We start from the raw sequence: 21,087 nt of genomic DNA, 5'->3' as shown, positions 1-21,087 counted from the left end.
CGACAAAATGCTATCCAGCCTAATCCCACTTTCCAGCTCTTGGCCCGTAGCCCTGTAGGTTACGGCACTTTTTAAATGTGGTGAGGGTTTCTGCCTCTACCACCCTTTCAAACAGTGAGTTCCAGACCCCCACCACCCTCTGGGTGAAGAAATTTTCCCTCAAATCTCCTCTAAACCTTCTACCAATTACTTTAAATCTATGCCCCTATCAGGTTTTATAACTGATCTGCGAATGCATAATGCTGACAAGGAATGCCAAAGGTAACTGTTCCAGTCCCAATGACATTCCTTTATAAATTCTTTTAAACATTTCACAACCTTACAAAAAAAGTGTAAAATACTGGACTATGAATTGAGAGTAAATAATGCATTGTGTATATTTTCCCAATAATAATGTCCCTTTTCATAATACTCAGCAACGCTATTCAAAAAATAGCATGGGAGTTCTCCCCGGTGTCCTGGCCAATATTTATCCTTCAACTAACATCCCTAAAGCAGATTATCTGGTTATTTATCTCACTGCTGTTTGTGGGACCTTGCTGTGTGCAAATTGGCTGTCACGTTTCCTACATTACAGGAGTGACTACACTCCAAAAAGTACTTAATTGGTTGCAAGCCAATGGAATCACAATCTTCTGACTCAGACGAGAGTGCTACTCACTGAGCCATGGCTGACGCAGAGAGAAAAGAGGGAGATTCACCTTTGAGTCTCTCTCGCACAGTTCTCTAAAGCTGACAATAGACAAGCGGAGATCTGGGAGTAAGTTGCATGTGCACAAGCCATCCTAGCTGTGATGATTTATGTACAAAGGGTCTAAAGTATGGGTTCCAGCCCCATGCCGGGTCACAAGTAATAAAGGTCGATGGAAGTGTTGTCCTTCAGATAAGCTTTTAACAAAGTCCTCTCTACCTGTTCAGCGGGTGTTATAGACCCTGTTGCAGCATTCAAGGAATTCCTCAGCATTCCTTTCCTCAACCAACAATCGCCAAAAATAAACAGATAGACTGGTTAATCATCTCATAGCTGTTGATGGGTTATCGCTGGGGCAGAATGGCTAGAACAAAAACAACTTGTATTTATATAGCACCTTTAACGTAGTGAAACCCAAGGTGATTCACAGGAGTACTATGAGATAAAAAATTTGACACCAAGCCACACAAGTAGAAATTAGGGCAGGTTGGTCACAGAGGTACGTTTTAAGGAGCATCTTGAAGGAGGAAAGAGAGGTAGAGAGGTGGAGAGATTTAGGCAGGGAGTTCCAGAGCTTGGGGCCTCGGCAAAGAAGGCATGGCCACCAATGGTTGAGTGATTATAATCAGGGATGCTCAAGAGGGCAGAATTAGAGGAGCGCAGACATCTCGCGGGGGGGGGAAAAGAGTTGTGGGACTGGAGGGGATTACAAAGATAGGGAGGGGCGAGGCCATGGAGGGATTTGAAAATAAGGATGGGAATTTTGAAATAGAGGTGTTGCTTAACCAGAAACCAGAAGCGCCTTTGTACATAAATCATCACAGCCAGGATGGCTTGTGCACCAGCGAGCGGGACTTGGGTGAGCGGGCCTTAGTGCGAGTTAGGACACCTCTAGTTTATGTAGGGTAGAATGTGGGAGGCCAGCCAGGAGTGTGTTGGAATAGTCAAATCTAGGGGTAACAAAGGCATGAATGAGGGCTTCAGCAGCGGATGAGCTGAGGCAAGGGCGGAGAAGGGCAATGCGATGGAAATAGGCTACAGATATGTGGTCAAATATGACAGCAAGGTTGCGAACAGTCTGGTTCAGCCTCAGAGACAGAAGTTGGGGAGAGGGATGGTGTCAGTGGCTAGGGAACGGAGTTTGTGGAAGGGACCGAAAACAATGGCTTCGGTCTTCCCAATCGTCACTGCACCTCAAAACTAATTCACCATGTGAAGCTTTTTGAGACTTTTCAATGAAGTGATAAGGAGCGGTATGAAAGCAAGTATTTCTTTCATAAACATATTTAGTATAATCTTGGGATGTGGGCAACATTGGCAAGGCCTCCTTTGTTGCCTTGAGATGGTAGTCATGGGCCTTCCCCTACCTTGTGGTGATGCTGCTCCCACAATGGTGCTAGGTAGGGATACTTAGAAATACTTTTTAACAAAAACTTTACATTTAAACTAGTAACTTCAGAACAATATGCTTACTGTCATGGCTTTTTATAGCATATACATCAACTGTTGGATCAAACTCTCCGGGTCCAAAGATTCGTGGGAAATTCAACATGTTTCCAGGACTGTCTGGTGGAGTTCCATACGAGCCAACCGGATGGCCCATTCCATCATTTTCACAATCCTCTTCATCGCCTTTCTCCTCCACTTCCATCTCTTCTTGCTCGGCACGATCCACGTCATGGATACCAACCAACAGACTGTAATCCATGATCTTCAGCTGTGCTAAAAACTATAAAAAAAAATAAATGAAGCAAAGTTAGGAGGTTGAAGTAGCTACTCAAAGCCATCATCAAGGCAATAGGATGCGACTGCTGGAGAGTTTCAGGAGTTTAACTTTGTTCATTTATCAAATGACAAAAAAGTCACTTCAACACCCCACCACAACTCTACTGTATATTCTGAAGAACTCCCAATATAGTACCTCATTCTAGCTATATTGAGAAGCAAAACAGACTCACTTTAGTGCACCAAGCATTGCACGGAACACTTATAAGCTGCTTTTATTTTACACGAGGCAGTGCCAACGGTGCCAAGCCCCGACAGGAGGGGGTCGGTCAGTGCAGCTGGCTTCCACTTGAAAGTAAACTTTGTGGGACCCTCTGAGGATCGTGTCGGGAAAGCCTAAAGAGGCTGAATCCTGGCAGGTCTTTTTTCGGGTTGAAGCCAGCTGTGCTGGACCCATGCGTCAGGAACTGGCATCATCGGCATGGATCATAGCACAGCATAAAAGCAACTACTGGTGCATGTTCAGCCTCATTAATGTGATTGCAGAGCCAGGCAACAAAGTGGCGAACTTAGAGCCTTCAGGTCAGGAACATAGGAACAGGAGTAGGCCATTCAGCCCTCGAAGCCTGTTCCACCATTCAATTAGATCAAGGCATTCTGGGCACCGCACTGTGGAAGGATGTGAAGCCCTTAGAGGGGGTGCAGAAAAGATTTACGAGAATGATTCCAGGGATGAGTGACTTCAGTTCTGTGGATAGACTAGAGAAGCTGGGATTGGTCTCCTTAGAGCAGAGAAGGTTGAGAGGAGATTTGGTAGAGATGTTCAAAATCATGAGGGGTCGAGACAAAGTAGATAGAGAGAAACTGTTCTCATTGGCCAAAGGGTCGAGAACCAGAGGACACAGATTTAAGGTGATGACATGAGGAAAAACATTTTTACGCAGCGAATGGTTAGGATCTGGAATGCACGGCCCGAAAGGGTGGTGGAGGCAGACTCAGTTGTGGCTTTCAAAAGGTAATTGGATGAGTACCTGAAGGAAACAAAAATGCAGGGCTACGGGGAAAGGGCAGGGCAGTGGGACTAGCTGAAGTGCTCTTGCAGAGAGCTCACATGGGCTCAACGGACTGAATGGCCTCCTTCTGTGCTGTAACCATTCTATGATGGCTGATCTGTAAGTTAACTATCCACCCGCCCTGGTTCCTCAATAGCCATGCCGAACAAAAATCTATCAATCTCAGTTTTGACATTTTTAATTGACCCCCAACCTTAACAACTTTTTGTGGGGGTGAGAGTTCCAGATTCGACTACCCTTTGTGTGAAGTGACATTACCCCTGAAAGACCAGCAGAGCTTTTGCTCAGGAGGCTAGGATGTCTCTGGGCTCCTGGTCAGGACACCAATAGGCACCAGGGCTCCTGGTCAGGACACCAGCAGAAGTCAGGTTACCAACATTTAAAATGTATTTATTTAAAAAACAGAAAAACATGGATCTTAACTCGAAATGCTGGGAACCTGATTGGATAACTTGAATAGGCCAATCAGAAACTATAAACTCAATGCATGACCATCAATGGGGGCAGGGTGGAAACTACCAATTATCAACCAAATTTGATTAACTTCAAAGGTCTGGGCCCACTTCCATTACAGCAGGAAAATGAGCTGCATCGTACCTGGTATAGGTCTGGTATTTTTTTGATTTGTTCATGGGATGTGGCTGTCGCTGGCAAGGCTGGGATTTATTGCCCATCCCTACTTGCCCTTGAGAAGGTGGTGTTGAGCCGCCTTCTTGAACCGCTGCAGTCCGTGTGGTGATACACCTAAGAGGGCAGTTAAGAGTCAACCACATTGCTGTGGGTCTGCAGTCACATATAGGCCAGACCGGTTGGGGGGCAGCAGATTTCCTTCCCTCAAGGACATTAGCGAACCAGATGGGTTTTTACGACAACCCAATAGTTTCAGTATCATTATTGACACTAGCTTTTCATTCCAGATTTATTTAATTAACTGAACTTAAATTCCCCAGCTGCCGTGGTGGGATTTGAACTCAGTCTCTGGATTACTCGTCCAGTAACATAACCATTGTGCTACCGTATTAATACCATTATATGCAAGACCTCTTCCAACAGGGAATGGTATTCATGCTAGTGTATTAACATGAAATTATACTTTTTCTTGAACAGGGAATCACCATCAATGCTCCTTTTCAGATGCAAAAAATGAATATTTTCAAGTAAACTGCAACCACCGACAATACCCTCTGCATAACTGGTTTGAGGAGGTACCATACCAGTCAGCGTGAAGATCCTACCATAAGTAGATAAACTTTATAATTCAGGATGCTTCAGCAATCAGCAGCTACGTTTCTTGCTTTTTAGGGATAGGGGTATTAATTACAACATTTTCTGCTGGAAGAAATTCTTTACCCGTTTTACCATTACCAGAAGGAAATCTAGACGACAACCCAGAGACAGCGGTGATAGTGCTGGCTTCACGATGTTTTCACAAGCACTGTAACTGCCAGATGGAAACAAAGTTTAGGGCTACAGCTGCTTGAAGGATTGCATGCCTAATTCAACAGGGGTTTGAATGCCCTGCGGGGTTCCTACTACGTATAAGACAAATGAGCTTTCTGGGCCGAGGGATGCCCCACAAATTCTCCACCCCCCCACCACCACCAGCAAGAGTTGCAGATTCCAGGGAGCTCTGGGATACGGCCTTGCTAGCCCATCAAAAAATTCAATCAAACTGGCAAAGAATTTTCAAAGCATCCCATAATATATTCAATGATCACTGAGGTCTACAAGTCAACCTTAGAGGTTACCAGGGTTCCAAGGGATAAATTATGAGGAGCGATTACGTAAACTAGGCTTGTATGACCTTAATGGTTAAGAATATAAGAAATAGGAGCAGGAGTAGGCCATTCGAGCCTGCTCTGCCATTCAATGAGATCATGGCTGATCTTCTACCGCAACTCCACTTGCCTGCACTATTCTCATATCCCTTGATTCCCTTAATGTCCAAATATCTAACGATCTCTATCTTGAATATACAGGTGGAGCATCTGAAAATCGGAAACCTCGGGACCGAGGCCATTCTGGATTCCGGGTATTTCCGGATTTCAGAACGTCTTTCTGACATCCCGAATCCAGAAACGCCCGAGCTGATGTTCGGATTTTTCCGGATTTCGGAACTTCTTTCCGACATCCCAAATCAGGAAATGCCTGGACCGAGGTAAGGGGGAGTTGTCAGCGTAGGGGCAGCATAGCGGGGGGGCCGGCAGCGGGGGGGGGTCGGCGGACCGGGAGTCGGCGCAGTGGGGGGCCGACGGAGCGGAGAGTCAGTGGCCGGGAAAAACCTGCGTTGAAAACCTGCAAAAAAGGTAAGTTAAAGTTTTTATTTTAAAATTATTTTTCAGCGATTTAGTAGGTGAGGGTTTTGTGAATTTTTATTTTGTGGAATTTTTGGGGGGTGTTTTTCCCCTCGCAGTGATAATCGGTTTAAAAAAAATGTCCGGATTTTGGAATATTTTCCGGATTCCGGGTGACCCCACTTCAGATCGGCCCGGTGTCCAGATTCCGGAACATTCTGAATTTCGGACGCTCAACCTGTACTCAATGACTGAGCCTCCTCTGGGGCAGAGAATTCCAAAGATTCACCACCCTTTGAGTGAAGAATTTTCTCATCTCAGTCCTAAATGGTGATCCTTAACCTTTACATCCTTATGGGGTGATCTGATTGAGGTTTTTAAGGATTTTGAAAGGAATTGCTAGGGTAAAGAGAGGGTAACATTTTCTGCTGGTGAGGGAGTCTAGAACAAGGGGACAGTCACACAACCATAAAATCAAAGCCAGGCCATTCAGGTAAGAAGTTAGGAAACACTTCTTCACACAAAGGACGGTAGATATCTGGAACTCTCCCCCACAAAAAGCAGTAGATGGTGTCTCAATTAATATTTTAAAATCTGAGATTGATAAGATTTTTGCTAGCCAAGGGAATTAAGGGATTATGAAGCTAAGGTGGGTAAATGGGAGTTATGATACAGATCAGCATTATCTCATTGAATGGCGAAACAGCCTTCCCCTGTTCCTATGTCTCTATAAGTTATGTTGCTGTAAGCAAACACACTACAATCAAGGGTTCTATTAAACATCACCTTCCATGCAGCTTCTGAAATTCGCCTTTAAAAAGCCATAAAAAAAAACTAAATAGCGTAACAATTACAATAGCAATGCATGGATAATCCCAGGGATGAGCAGCAATAGTTATGAGGAGAGACTGGAGATACTGGGAATATTTACAGTGGAGCAAAGACGTCGAAGAAGAGATTTATATCACGGCTTTTAAAATTAGGGTAAATAGAGGAAAACTATTTCCTCGGGTTGGGGAACATGCAATAAGAGGTTATCAATTAAAGCGATCACTAAGAGAATGATGAGAGGGGTTAGGAGAAATTTCATTATGCAGACAGTTGTTAGAGCATTGAATACTTTGCCATAGGGTGTAGCTGAGGCAGAGACCACTGTACCTTTTAAAAGGAAGAGCAGATAATATTTGAAGGAGCAGAAGATGCAGGGTTATGGGGACAGAGCAGTGGGGTTAGTTTTGGACTGCTGTAGCAAACAGCCAACGCAGATGCAATGGGCCGAATGGCCTCCTTCTACGCTGACATTTTATGGAGCGGTTTCTTGTTCATGGTTGCTGTTTCCTGAAGTAACAGTTTAAAAAAAAATCAGTTTCGCGATGTGGATGTCGCTGGCAAGGCCGGCATTTACTGCCCATCCTTAGTTGTCCTCGAGAAGGTGGTAGTGGGTCGTCTTTTTGAACCACTGCAGTCCGTGCGGTGAAGGTGCTCCCACAGTGCTGCTGGATCATGAGTTGTTGATTCATTCCATAACTTCAATCATTTGAACACTTATTATTTCAGTCCAGCTATTCCTAATGTGATGAGCATAGGCGATTAACTTGTTAGCTTCAACTTCTTGCAGTTGGAAGTTGATTGAGGACCTAAATCAGGCTTGGCTGTGATGCACCACCTCCCCCATCCCCCACAAAACCAGCTAGCACTCACTGTTGCACATGAATATTAGCAACGTGTGGGAAGGTGACAGGGCAGCTACCCATTCCAAGGGAACTATATCCCAGCAGGAGTAGGTTTCAAAAGTAGAGAACATTGTTTTGGGGTGGGGAGTATGGAGAGATCTGACTAGTCCACCCACAACCTAAGCTTAACAATTTTAAGTTTAATTCATTCTGCTCTTTTCAGGGTTGGAGAGAGGTTGAAGGCACAGGTCAACTTTTGGAGGATGAGGAAAGACTGAAGGCACTGGTCAACCTTTGGGGGAGAAAGACTGAAGGCACAGACAAATCAGGAGGCTGGAGAAATTGTTGAAGGTAGCAAAAGCTAAGTGACACAATTTCTGAGATTCAAACTCAAAACTTCCAACTAAGAGTCAAGTACTCCACTTTCACCTTTGGCACAGAAGGCAAGCACATTTTCAAGTGTCAGGTCACCATCTGACCAAACATACTTGCAATATGAAGCAGTTTTCGTGCACCCGATTCTCTCAGTGGTTTCACTTTTATGATGTAAATTGTAATGATGATTACTGACCTCAACATCACGCTTGAGTTTGTCCAAAAACATCTTTTTATTTTCATCTCCAATTTGAATTTGCTGTCCTTCATTTAGAAAGTCATTATCCTTCAGTGTTGGTAATTCTTTGGCCTGTAACATGAAAAATATAGATCGCACTCAAATATAAAGCCCGTTAACAAGATGGGTTGTACATTGAGATCCATCTTATTTTTTAAATTGTTCACAACATGTGGGCAACACAGCAAGGGTGCCTTTATTGCCCCTTCCCAGTTGCCTTGAGTGATGGCACATCTTATGTAGTGATTACTTTTCAATGTGCGTGGCTTGCTACATCACATCAGACGTCATTAAGAGTCAACTATTTAATTGGGTTTCGACCAACCCAAACCCAACTGGTTCTCTAATGCTCTTCATTAAAGGCAAGCTACCACTCTACCCATGTGTAGGCCAGACTGGGTTCGTGTGGCAGCTTTCCCTGTTCCGAAAGGCATTAGAGAACCAGTTAGGTTTTTAAGGACAATCTGGCAGTTTACTGTACTGCTTTAAGTCCTTTACTTACACATTCTAAAGCCTGTGACATCTGAATGTGACAGATGTGTGCTAGACATAACAACTTGCATTTTTATACAATGATTTTAACGTCGTAAAATGTCCTAAGGTGCTTCACAGGAGCTATTATCAAACAATATTTAACTGAGCCACATAAGGAGATATTAGGACAGGTAACCAAAAGCTTGGTCAAAGAGGTAGGTTTTAAGGAGCGTCTTAAAAGAAGAGACGGAGAAATTTAGGGAGGGAATTCCAGAGCTTAAAGCCTAGGCATCTAAAAGCATGGCCGACAATGGTGGAGCGATTACTATCTTGAATGTGCAAGTTATGTAACATATTATTGGGTACCTCCATCTGAAGAAACATACTTGCTATCACGTATTTATGTGGCCGCATAGCGCCCCTGATCCCACCCCATAAGGAAGTGGAGCACCCGACATTGCGCTCCACTTCCTGTGAGGGACGGGAAGTCCCGCCTCGCCTTGGTTACCGCCCTCAAATGGGATGTAACCGAATTTCGACCACCTACAGTCCCCAAGAGCGTCTAACCATCAGCTCTTGACGTTCAACGGCATTACCATCGTTGTATACCCCAACATCAACATCCTGGGGGCGGGGTCATCATTGACCAGAAAACTGGACCAGCCACATAAATACTGTGGCTACAAGAGCAGGTCAGAGGCTGGGTATTCTGTGGTGAATGTCTCACCTCCTGACTCCCCAAAGCCTTTCCACCATCTACAAGGCACAAGTCAGGAGTGTGATGGAATACTCTCCACTTGCCTGGATGAGCGCAGCTCCAACAACACCCGAGAAGCTCAACACTATCCAGGACAGAGCAACCCGCTTGATTGTCTGCACTGGTTCAAGAAGGTGGCTTATCACCATCGCCTCAAGGGCAATTAGGGATGAGCAATAAATGCTGGCCTTGCCAACGACGCTCACATCCCAGGAACGAATAAAAAAAAATCATAGCATCAAACTTTTTCTTCCATTATTTCACTGTTTTTATCTCCAATACTCTGCCTAGAAGCCCATCCCATATTAATGATAATTCTTGCCATTCAGAACTGATATCAGTCCCAGATGTGCCTTTTGCCACTTCCAACCCGCTGCCCATTTCTAACATCATTGAGTCGTGCTCCATATTTACTTCTTCTATACCATTTAACCAACCACTTTAGCAATAGTGTTGATTTTCTGTGACCCAAGCTGGGAAGCTATGCTTATATGGAGCTCGGGTCTAAAGACGGCATAACCTCAATTCTCCGGCCCAATCTCCGTGATCGCAGGAGAGGGGGATTGAAGAATTATTCCATCTCAAGTCCTTTCTTAGTCACCTCCTTTCGCGACTGTAAAACCCAGGAATTTACATTCTTTCCTCAAACTCCCTCTTTTGTTCGTGTGGTTAAAAGTAAATCTGAATTGACTTTAGCAAAATGTGATAAAAATACATTTTGTTTTTAAATAGCGGCTACAAATAAACGGCCTTCAAAAAATGCCACAGAATAATAGATTCCCCAAAGGGGAAACAGACTATAGATATTTGTAACAGTAAATTTTACTTGTAACGTCAACACCATGTTGCAAATGTGGAATGCAAGGATGGTACTCAAATGGTATGTTGGCCTTCATAGCTAGGGGATTTAAATATAGGAGTAGGGAGGTCTTCCTGCAGTTGTACAGGGCCTTAGTGAGGCCTCACCTGGAATATTGTGTTCAGTTTTGGTCTCCTAATCTGAGGAAGGACATATGAGGAGAGACTGGATCGACTGGGCCTGTATTCACTGGAGTTTAGAAGGATGAGAGGGGATCCCATTGAAACATATAAAATTCTGACGGGACAGGACAGGTTAGATGCAGGAAGAATGTTCCCAATGTTGGAGAAGTCCAGAACCAGGGGACATAGTCTAAGGATAAGGGGTAAGCCATTTAGGACTGAGATGATGAGAAACTTCTTCACTCAGAGAGTTGTTAACCTGTGGAATTCCCTACCGCAGTTGTTGATGCCAGTTCATTGGATATATTCAAGGGGGAGTTAGATATGGCCCTTACGGCTAAAGGGATCAAGGGGTATGAAGAGAAAGCAGGAAAGGGGTACTGAGGTGAAAGATCAGCCATGATCTTATTGAATGGTGATGCAGGCTCGAAGGGCTGAATGACCTACTCCAGAACCTATTTTCTATGTTTCTATGTCTAAGAATAAAGATGCCTCTCAGACAGTTCAGAAGAATTCTGCATTTGGAAACGGGCACTGAAAGACTTGCATTTATATAGCGCCTTTTGTGATCACCAGACATCCCAAAGCGCTTCACAGCCAATTTTTGAAGTGTAATCACTGATGCAATGTAGAAAACGCGGTAGCCAATTTGCGCACAGCAAGCTCCCATAAACAGCAATGTGATAATGACCCGATAATCTGTTTTCGTGATGTTGGTTGAGGGATAAATATTGGCCAGGTCATGGGGGATAACTCCCATGCTCTTCTTCAAAATAGTGTACGCCAAGAGATCTTTTACGTCCATCTGAGAGCAGACGGAGCCTTAGTTTAATGTCACAGCTGACGCTGGAACAGACGTTAAATCGAGGCCCTGTCTGCTCTCTCAGGTGGATGTAAAAGATCCCATGCGAATAGGGTTAGATGCAGGGGGATGGGAGAAGACTCGTGTGGTGCATAAACACCAGCATGGACCAGTAGGGCCAAAGCTGGGATGGTTCTCCTTAGAGCAGAGAAGGCTAAGAGGAGATTTGATAGAGCCGTTTAAAACCATGAAGGGTTTAGATAAGAGTAAATAAAGAGAAACTGTTTCCAATGGCTGAAGGGTCGATAACCAGAGGGCACAGATTTAAGGTAATTGGCAAAAGAATCAGTGGCTGCAGAGTTCGCTGCGGCCCTCCCCTTTAACTGAAGGGGCGGGACGTTCTGACGTGCCAGCATGATGATGGCATCAGCATGGCGCTGATGACTTGGAGCGCCGGCCACTCTGACCCACTCCCACTTCCACCCCTCTCCCCACATTGACACCGCACTCCCACCGGGAACAAAAACCAAAGAGCTGAAAATCGCCGGAATGGGGACGGACTGAGCAACTAAAAAATGGTAGGTGCGCCCTGTTTCGGGCAGAGGGTAATTTCGGCCCCCACAGTGTATTACTCCAATCACCATTAGAGTGTTTGTATTCTGGGTTTGCCCTGTGACTGCAGTGAGCTTTCCTGTGTAGTGTAGAGCAGCTGATTGATGTATAGAACACGTACAATGCATACCAGCTAAAATCAAACTGACTGTCCAGTCATCTCACGGCTGTTTGAGAGATGCAAACTGACACAGAATGATTGCACAACAATGTTCACCGCACTTCAAATAAAAACTCCAGGGAGTGCTGCACTGTCGGAGGTGCCGTCTTTCAGATGAGGCGTTAAACCGAGGCCCTGTCTGCCCTCTCAGGTGGATGTAAAAGATCCCATGGCACTATTTCGAAGAAGGGCAGGGGAGTTATCCCCGGTGTCCTGGTCAATATGTATCCCTCAATCAACATAACAAAAACAGATTATCTGGTCATTATCACATTGCTGTTTGTGGGAGCTTGCTGTGCGCAAGTTGGCTGCCACGTTTCCCACATTACAACAGTGACTACACTTCAAAAGTACTTCATTGGCTGTAAAGTGCTTTGAGATGTCCGGTGGTCGTGAAAGGCGCTATAGAAATCCAAGTCTTTCTTTTTCAAATAAAAAGCAATTCAATGTGCGAGATGTTTGGATGCGGAGTATTATTTCAGAAATGGCAGATTACAAGGATACAATGAGAAATGGTACATTACAGAGTTTTGCCACCAGCAGAGTCCCAGTGCCTTTGAAACAAAACAAAAAGCTGGACAAATATCCGGTTAGGAATGGGATCAAAGATTATGTGGTCAGATTGATATGGTCAAATACTTAATGGGACATGATGGATCTCGAACTGCTGAGACCACAGGAAGGCCATGCCAAGGAAGTAGCTGATCAAGCGTGGCTAATGCAGGATGCAAGATTAGAAAGATATTTCAGAATTCTACTCCATTTTCCCGTTAGAGGTGCAAATGGATTTGTTGCAGCATGTTCCCTCATGAGATTAAATGGGCGGGTTCTAGCCAATGTTCCCTGTAAGCCGAGCTTTGCTCCGCACGGCTTGTTTCTTTTCATGTGCGGTCCCTTTAAATTTCTACACGTGCGCGGTATTTACAACGGAAAAGCTGGTGAGTGGTCTGCACAGGACCTTGCAGGATGCTGTGTGGCCGGGAACATTAGTTGTAGTCCATGACAAGGAAGTTTGTACATGCAGTGTGGAAGAAGGGGGCTTAATGGATCAGACTTTTTCTTTGCTTTAAGTGCTTTTGTACATTATCAGCAATTAATGGTGCACAGTTAGAATAACAAGTGCTCCAAAGCAATGACATCTTTGAAAGAACAGCCCAGATAAATTAAATAATTACATGTGCAGCTGCCAACATCACCTTCAGAGATTAAACCGAATGGAAAACCATGCATTCATAATCTTTAGATGTATTGCCCAATCCATATTGTGAAGGGAATATTTCAGGTAGGTTTACATTTAGCCAGATGAGGTCTAGTAATAACTTGAGTTATTGCAGCAATCATCTGAAGATGTTTTATTGTACATCTATTCCCTTTTACTAATTTTAAAGAATATTTTTATTTCTCCACGTCTGGTTTACCCTGGCCACACACTACTGCTGCCAGGCTTCTACGCCGAGTCTCTAGGAGGTGCATGGAAGCAGCACCACTGTGCATTCTTCTCTGTGGGCAATATTGGTAATTCGTCAGGGAACCAACCAGTACAGCTCTGATCGGACTGTTCTGAGGCTCAGTGTATTGGAGCTTTGCTGCAATAGCCATTTTAAAAATTCGTTCTCAGAATGTTGACATCGCTGACAAGGCCTGCATTTATTGCCCATCCCTAATTGCGTGTGAGAAGGTGGTGGTGAGTCATCTTATTGGCTGCAGTCCTTGCCAAGAGACCCATTGTTCCCATCAATTCCATAAATACAAAATTATAAAATAAACCACCATGCTTTTATAAAAAATTACAAAAAAATAAATTGAAGTTTTCTTTTCTAATATTTAGAGAGTAACAATATATAACAAATAAAACACTGCACTGTCAACTGTGCATTCCTGGCTCTTGCAGATGAAAAAAAAACTTTCAAATTGACTAATAATATGTGCCTGTTGTACTTCCAAGATAAAACCAATGCTGCTATGATGCATTTTGGTCTCCTTACATGGTGGGTGATATTGAGGCTCTGGAAAGGGTGCAGAAGACTAATTCCAAGTCTAAAGCATCTTAGTCATCAAGATGGGTTAAAAGAGTTGGGACTTTATACCTTAGAGCAGCGTAGACTTAGGGGGATATGATTGAGGTTTATAAGATAATGAAGGGAATAGACAGTGTTCCAGCTGACAGTTTATTTCAATTAAATAGGTTAGGCAAGGACCAGAGGTCACAAACTTAAGTTGTACAAGGCTAGATCTAGGTTAGACGTCAGGAGGTGGTTATTTTCCCACAGAATAGTAGGCCTCTGGAACAAGCTGCCGTTTCATGTGGTGGATGCAGACTCACTGAATTCCTTCAAGCAAAAGCTGGATTTGTTTCTGGCTACGGCGGAGATTACTTCTTACAGAAGGTAGGTACTGCAGGGAATTTAATGGCCTGAGTGATCGCCTGGACGAGTTTCGATCGCTTAGATGGATCGGAGAAGAATTTCCCAGATGCCCCCCGCCCCCCCACCAAATTGGCCTGGGGTTTTTTATCTGTTTTTTTTGCCTCTCCCAGGTGATCACATGGTTTTGGGTGGGTGGAGTGTATATGTTGTGATACACAAGTTATTGCAATTGTGTGGGACAGACTCGATGGACCAGGTGGTCTTTATCTGTCCATCATTGTTCGTATATAAAGCAAAGGTACTGTTGTGTTACACAAAGGAAGTTGAGGGAATGATTATGCATTTCATACATGTGGATTATCATACCTTCTCTTTTCCACTGGCTTCCCTTGATACCGTTGAACCCTGAGGAAGTAAACAAAGAAGAAAACTTTACCATGGTCTTTTAAACAAGATATTTTAAAATTTGCCTCTCCTTAGGGCTCCCTTGACCGCACATCACACCCAAATCAAGGAGGATGGAGATAAACCTTTACCAAATCTGTTAATTCTGACTCTTCTGTCCACTTTCCCGAGCGGGCGGGCGAGGGGTAGGGGGGGGGACGATGACTGAGCAGCACGAATGTGGAATGGAAGGATTCATCCTCTTACCTTCATTCCCTGTAGCAAGGAATACTAGTCATCTGTTCTCTGCTCCTCTCAGAGCGTGTGGGAGATCAGAACTTGCTTATGTAGACAATTATAGCCACCACCCCACATCCTGCCATACTGCTGCACAGTGTCCTTTATTGGATAAGGTAAGTGTAATGTATGCACCTGTGAACCTGCTCAGAGGCTTGTGGAGCTGCTGTGTAGCTTTCCACCGGCTGGAGTGGCGGCTGTCCTGCAGGAGCCGCTGCTCGGGAATCCGTACCTCCACGACCGAGGTTTTAGGTGGCAGTCGGACGAGAGGGCTGTGGCTGGCGAGGTGACCAGGGTCAGGGACCTGCTCAATGGCGGAGGAGCGGGCTGGATGGTGCCAGACATGCTGGCACGGCTCCTAAATTCGGCCGACGTCCGCCGCGCTGCCGATGCCATCGAGTCACTAAAAACAGCACTGGGCCCTGACTCCGTTAGTTGTGTCGAGGAGACTCAAGCACGTGGGGAGATCCCGTCCGAACTGACCCCCATCCGGACGTAATTCCTCATTAGTGCCAAACCCCGGAACCTCCCTCGGGAGCTGGCGCCTCACAACTTGAGCCGCCTCGGGGAAATCCCCTCCGTGCCTTTCAGTTCTGCGCGGAGGGGTTTCCTGTACGGGCTGCTCCTGCACACTCTCAACCTTGCCATACTCGTCTGCCGTCCGGACACGCCATGGAGCACCATCTTGCCGTCCGGAGGCGGCGGGAGCCCCCGATGGAGTGCACTCTACGCGGGAGTCCTCCCACTATTTATCGGGGACTTGGCCTGGAGGGTGGTGCACGGAGCAGTCCCGTGCAACAAATTTTTAAGCCGGTTCACGGGCTCCCAGGCCGCCTGCAATTTCTGCGGTCTGGAAGAGTCCGTGTTCCATGTTTTTATGGAGTGTGCGAGGTTGCAGCCCCTGTTTCATTATTTAAAGGGGCTGCTCCTCAATTTCTGGTTGCACTTCAGTCCCACACTCCTGATCTTTGGGCACCCTGTGCGGAGGGGAGCGGGTAGGTCCGAGGGCCATCAGCCGGTCCAGGCAGCGGGCGATCGAGGGGGTCGTTCAGCCTGACTGCCTGCCTCTCTTCCGCGCCTACATCCGAGCCAGGGTGTCCCTGGAGAAAGAGCACGCGGTGTCCACCAGTACGCTCGCGGCCTTCTGCGAGAGGTGGGCACCGGAGGGACTGGAGTGCATCGTTACCCCCGGCAACCAAATTTTAATTTGATTTTATATGTTTTAAAGTTTAATTTGTTTTAATTGCCGGATTTTTAGTGTCCCCCTCCCCTTTTATAGGGGGCACCTGTAAAATATATGGTTTTAATGCCCCCCACAAAAAAAAACACAAAAAACCCCACAAAAAAACAAAAAAAGAAACAAAAAACTTTAAAAAAAAAAGGGGCAGTTAAGTGTCTGGAGTGTCCCCCAGATCGGGGGGCACTTAATCTAACGTGTATTTTGTTTCCCCCCCAAAAAGAGTTGTGGAGCTGCTGTACTGTGAGTGGCTTAGCCAGTCACGTGATGTTCACAAGACTCAATAAAATGCCAGTTAATTGAGTCCAGGTTCTCCACTATGAGGCATGCAGTTGTGAGCCTGGTGGATGGACTGGTAGTGTTCAGTTTGATTGTTAAACTTTTGCTAATAAACCAACTAGTTCTTTGTAGCAAATGTATTGCTATAAATTCTTAAGCAAAGAACCCATGAATCAAATACACTCCAGTAGGAAACCCTCTGATGGCCCCAGCCTGGAAATCGGCGTGGTCCCAGGCTGCAAGACCATCAGCAGGCCGGGGCCATTAAAGAGAGCAGCGTGCGGCGGCCCGGCCCAGAAATCGGCTCGGGAGGCTGGGGCCATTCGAGGGAGCAGCGTGCAGCAGTATACCACTGCAGGGAGCAGCGCGTGCTGCTGTAGGAGGGCGACGGCTAATTGCAGTGTGGGCAGGTGCAGCAGGAGTGGCGAGGTTGGGACGAAGGAGCGGCAAGAGTTCGTAGAGGGATGTGATTGGGGCCCAGGAGAGGCAAAGGTTCGGGGGCCCAGCAGAGGTGAGGGCCCAGGGGCAGCACAGGCCAGCCCACACTGCGATATTGTGCACACTAGGTCCGTGCAGCAGAGCTGATCTCCAGTCGTCTTGGTTAATTCTTGCCATTGGACCAAGACCTAGCTCCGTCAAGCCCGTGTGGTGATCCACACTTCAGGATGTAGTTCGGGATCCGGAATATGATTGAAACACCTGTGAACTCATCCATTTTCGCCGTGGAAGCAAGTCATCCTCGTGTCGAGGGACTGCCTAAGATGATGATAAGTAGGAAACATTTAGAAATACAGCTGTGGTATGGACAGAAAGCATTCTATCACATGGCAGTACAGCATGTCTATAGAAAGTTTTAGCAGGCATTAAATTAGGGCCGCAGTCATTGGCAGTTCAGCTTATCAGCAATATTTCCCCCCCATAAACTGTATCTGCATCTCAGCGATTTGAAGTTCTCTGTTGAGCAATTTCGAACATGCTTTTAGCTCCAACATATGTCTGCAAAAGTGAAGGGTGTAATTCAGCAACTTGTTGAAATAACCAAAATGATGGAACACGTTGGTGTATACAGTACAGGTTGTACATAGAAACAGGAGTATATCATTCAGCTCCTCGAGCCTGGTCGACTATATTCAATTAAATGATGGCTGGTCTGCAGCTCAACTCTATTAACTCGCCTTTCTTCCTCAATATTCCTTACTGAACAAAAATCTGTCGATCTCAGTCTTGAAAATGTAAATTGTCCTCCAACATTGTTACAATGTACAATTTGCATTATAAAGTCTTCACTTATCAGGAGTAAAACAGCTGAAGTGCTGAATTTCCACAGATTGAATCTGCATTGATTTTAAAATGATCATCGTTGTCCACAAACCCCTCCCTGTCTCTGAAACCTCTTCCAGCCGCACAACCCTCAGTGATCTCTGCGCTCCTCCAACTCTGGCCTCTTGCGCATCCTATATTTTAATCGCTGCACCATTGACGGCCGTGCTTTCAGCTGCCTAGATCGTAGACTCTGGAATTCCCTCTCTAAACTTCTCCGCCCCTCTCTCTTCTCCTTTAACACACTCCTTAAAACCTACCTCTTTGAACAAGATTCAGGTAACCTGTTCCAATATCTCCTTATGTGGCTGAGTGCCAAATTCTATTTGATAATGGTTTGGAACTTCTACTACATTAAACAAGCTATATAAATGCAAGTTGATGTTGTTGTATTGATGACTGTTATTTGGCCTCATCAACATATGCACGTGCACTTTGCAACAGGGATCACTGGATAACAATCAGAAGTAGGAAGACCCTTGGATAATTCTTCCCCTCTCTAATTAGGAGGCGTTGGAGGCAACAGCAGCGTTCCAACTACAAAGAATCAGAGGCAACGTGAGAATTTGAGTATAGGAGCAGGGAGGTCTTACTACAGTTGTACAGGGCCTTGGTGAGGTTACACCTTGAATATTCTGTACAGTTTTGGTCTCCTAATCTGAGGAATGCCATTCTTGTTATTGAGGGAGTGCAGCGAAGGTTCACCAGACTGATTGCCAGGATGGCAGGACTGACATGTGAAGAAAGACTGGATCAACTAGGCTTATATTCACTGGAATTTAGAAGAATGAGAGGGGATCTCTTAGGAACATATAACATTCTGATGGGATTGGACAGGCTGGATGCAGAAAGAATATTCCCGATGTTGGGGAAGTACAGAACCAGGGGTCACAGTCTAAGGATAAGGGGTAAGCCATTTAGGACTGAGATGAGGAGAAACATCTTCACTCAGAGAATTGAGAACCTGTGGAATTCTCTACCACAGAAAGTTGTTGAGGCCAGTTCGTTAAATATATTCAAAAGGGAGTTAGATGTGGTCCTTACGGCTAAAGGGATCAAAGGGTATGGAGAGAAAGCAGGAATGGGGTCCTGAAGTTGCATGATCAGCCATGATCATATTGAATGGTGGTGCAGGCTCGAAGGGCCGAATGGCCTACTCCTGCACCGATTTTCTATTTTTCTATGTTACGCAACGAGTCACAATTTGGAATGCACTGTCTGACAGGGTGCTGGAAACAGATTCAAATGCAGTTTTCAAAAGGGAATTGGATAAATACTTGAAGGAGAAGAAATTGCAGAGATATGGGGAAAGAGTGGGGGAGTGGGACTGACTAGATTGCTGCTCGAAAGAGCTGACGCAGACTCGATGGGCCGAATGGCCTCCTTCGGTGCTGCACTGTTTTATGATTCTATTTCCTGCAAAGCTTTGCTTTACACCTGCAACTGCAAGCTGGCTACATGATGGCATGCCTTCCAGGAGCCAGGTGAGCCAGCGACATTCTCCCCTGTAACACACGGTCACAAGCTGAATTTCTCCATGATACAGAAAAGTATGGTTCCGTTTATCAACTATTAAAATTCACCCGTTTTATAATATACAGCGAGCTGTATTCTCTATTGTTTTTCGCAGATTTGATGTCTGGAGACCTTTATGTGAAAGAGGTAGCTTATATTTTGCACAAGCGCTAAAAAGTGCGGCACCCCTTAAGACATCCCATGGACATATTTGCTGACTGATGGCCTCATCATCCTTTCGAGCAGATTGGCTTCCTTCTGTGCTGTACTATTCTATGATTCTATACTCTTCCAGCATACATCACATAATTCAGCGCAATTCAGGATTCATATCTGGGCCCGATTGGTTTGCATGGATCAGTACCTCATTGTGCTGTGCATTCACTCACAGGGTCTTTGGGGCAGTCAGTGGATTTATTTATATAATAGAAGCATTCATTTTCAATAGAATGTACTTAAATTTACCTCAATTAAATTAACTTATACTTTGCATTTCATAATTCATTATTCACTTGATTAAATAATTAAATTACTCACTGCAATCCATAATTAATTGACTTACTGCCAGCATTTGATTAATTTAATAACTGAATTTAAAACATATCTATGCTGAACAGATGTTATAATTCAGCAATAGTCTGATAATTATATTTTTATTACAATTAAGGAGCCAAAGAAGCCTGTAGGTTAGCAAACATTTTATCTGTGGCTATCAGAATATTCAAAGATATTCTGGCCAACACACGTAAAATGTAATTTCAGCAGCAGTTTGTCCACTTACACTGTTAAAATGCCACTAAATTGCATTCTTCTGCTCATCAACATGAGGGATATCAAAACTAGGAATAGCATGGGTCCGACCAGAGTAAAGCTCCCTCATTTTTGTCCCAATAATGTGCATTAACCCCACTTTCAAAAGCACATCGGCAGGGGAGTTATCCCCGGTGTCCTGGGCCAATATATATCCCTCAACCAACATCACAAAAACAGATTATCTGGTCATTGTCACATTGCTATTTGTGGGAGCTTGCTGCGTGCAAATTGGCTGCCGCGTTTCCCATCTTACAACAGTGACTGCACTCCAAAGGTACTTCATTGGCTGCAAAGTGCTTTGGGGCATCCTGGGGTCAGGAAAGGCGCTATATAAATGCAAGTCTTTCTTTTCATTTCCTTCTCTCCCTATTAAATGCTGAGATGGGATTTCCTAAGTGATGAAGGGCTAAATAATTACAAGTTGCTGTTGCAAAATTCCTAAACTATGTATAGAATAGAAAGAACTTAATATTCATAGCATTCACATCCCACTTCAGGCAGCACTGTGGTCTAACCAATTGAGATTGCAGTTAATGCAATTTTTTAATGCAATTACATATAGTTTTGTGGTATGGGCCTGTATGCACTCGGAACTGGGGTGAGATTTCCCCCACTCATTTCACGGAGAATCATTACAGATATGGAGAAAGCGAGACATGACCTACACCCAGTCTGGCTGGACTCAAAGCCATGTTACAGAGATGAGGACAGTGCGCTAACACAGTGCTCTTGTCAGCTCCTTCCTTCATGCACAGCTTCCTGGAAACGAGAGCCAGAACTCAGGGGTGTAGAGCAAAGATCATAAATGCGAGTTCGTGCAATCACGCGTTCCTGAGATTAACTTTGGTTCCAGAAATTGGAATATTTTTGCAACAGACGACACCTGGGAGAGTTTAAGGGTATTTTTATATTGTTAGAATACAGCCAAATATATTTATTCCTCCATTGCCTGCACTTCATCGTGTAAATGAGAGGATATTCTCCCTGAGTAGTGAAGTTAATAGCCAGGGATGTAAAGTAA

At 44.9% G+C, this 21,087-nt stretch overlaps 1 protein-coding gene across 5 annotated transcripts in view; it reads right to left on the bottom strand.

Moving 5' to 3' along the window:
- Nucleotides 1-21,087, bottom strand: part of LOC139233633 (phosphatidylinositol 5-phosphate 4-kinase type-2 beta-like) — a 139,446-nt gene that overhangs the window by 14,989 nt on the left and 103,370 nt on the right. For all 5 annotated transcript variants that reach the window (XM_070864038.1, XM_070864041.1, XM_070864042.1 and 2 more), the window contains 3 exons: nucleotides 14,588-14,626; nucleotides 8,028-8,141; nucleotides 2,165-2,420 (listed from right to left, as the gene is read on the bottom strand). In XM_070864038.1, coding sequence (XP_070720139.1) covers nucleotides 2,165-2,420; nucleotides 8,028-8,141; nucleotides 14,588-14,626 — 409 coding nt within the window. The remainder of the gene's footprint in view (nucleotides 1-2,164; nucleotides 2,421-8,027; nucleotides 8,142-14,587; nucleotides 14,627-21,087) is intronic.

This window comes from Pristiophorus japonicus, chromosome 21 (assembly GCF_044704955.1).
Source record: "Pristiophorus japonicus isolate sPriJap1 chromosome 21, sPriJap1.hap1, whole genome shotgun sequence".
NCBI classification, from domain to species: Eukaryota; Metazoa; Chordata; class Chondrichthyes; family Pristiophoridae; genus Pristiophorus; species Pristiophorus japonicus.
Note: the sequence above shows the minus strand (reverse complement) of the source record. Positions and strands in the feature narration are given on the sequence as shown.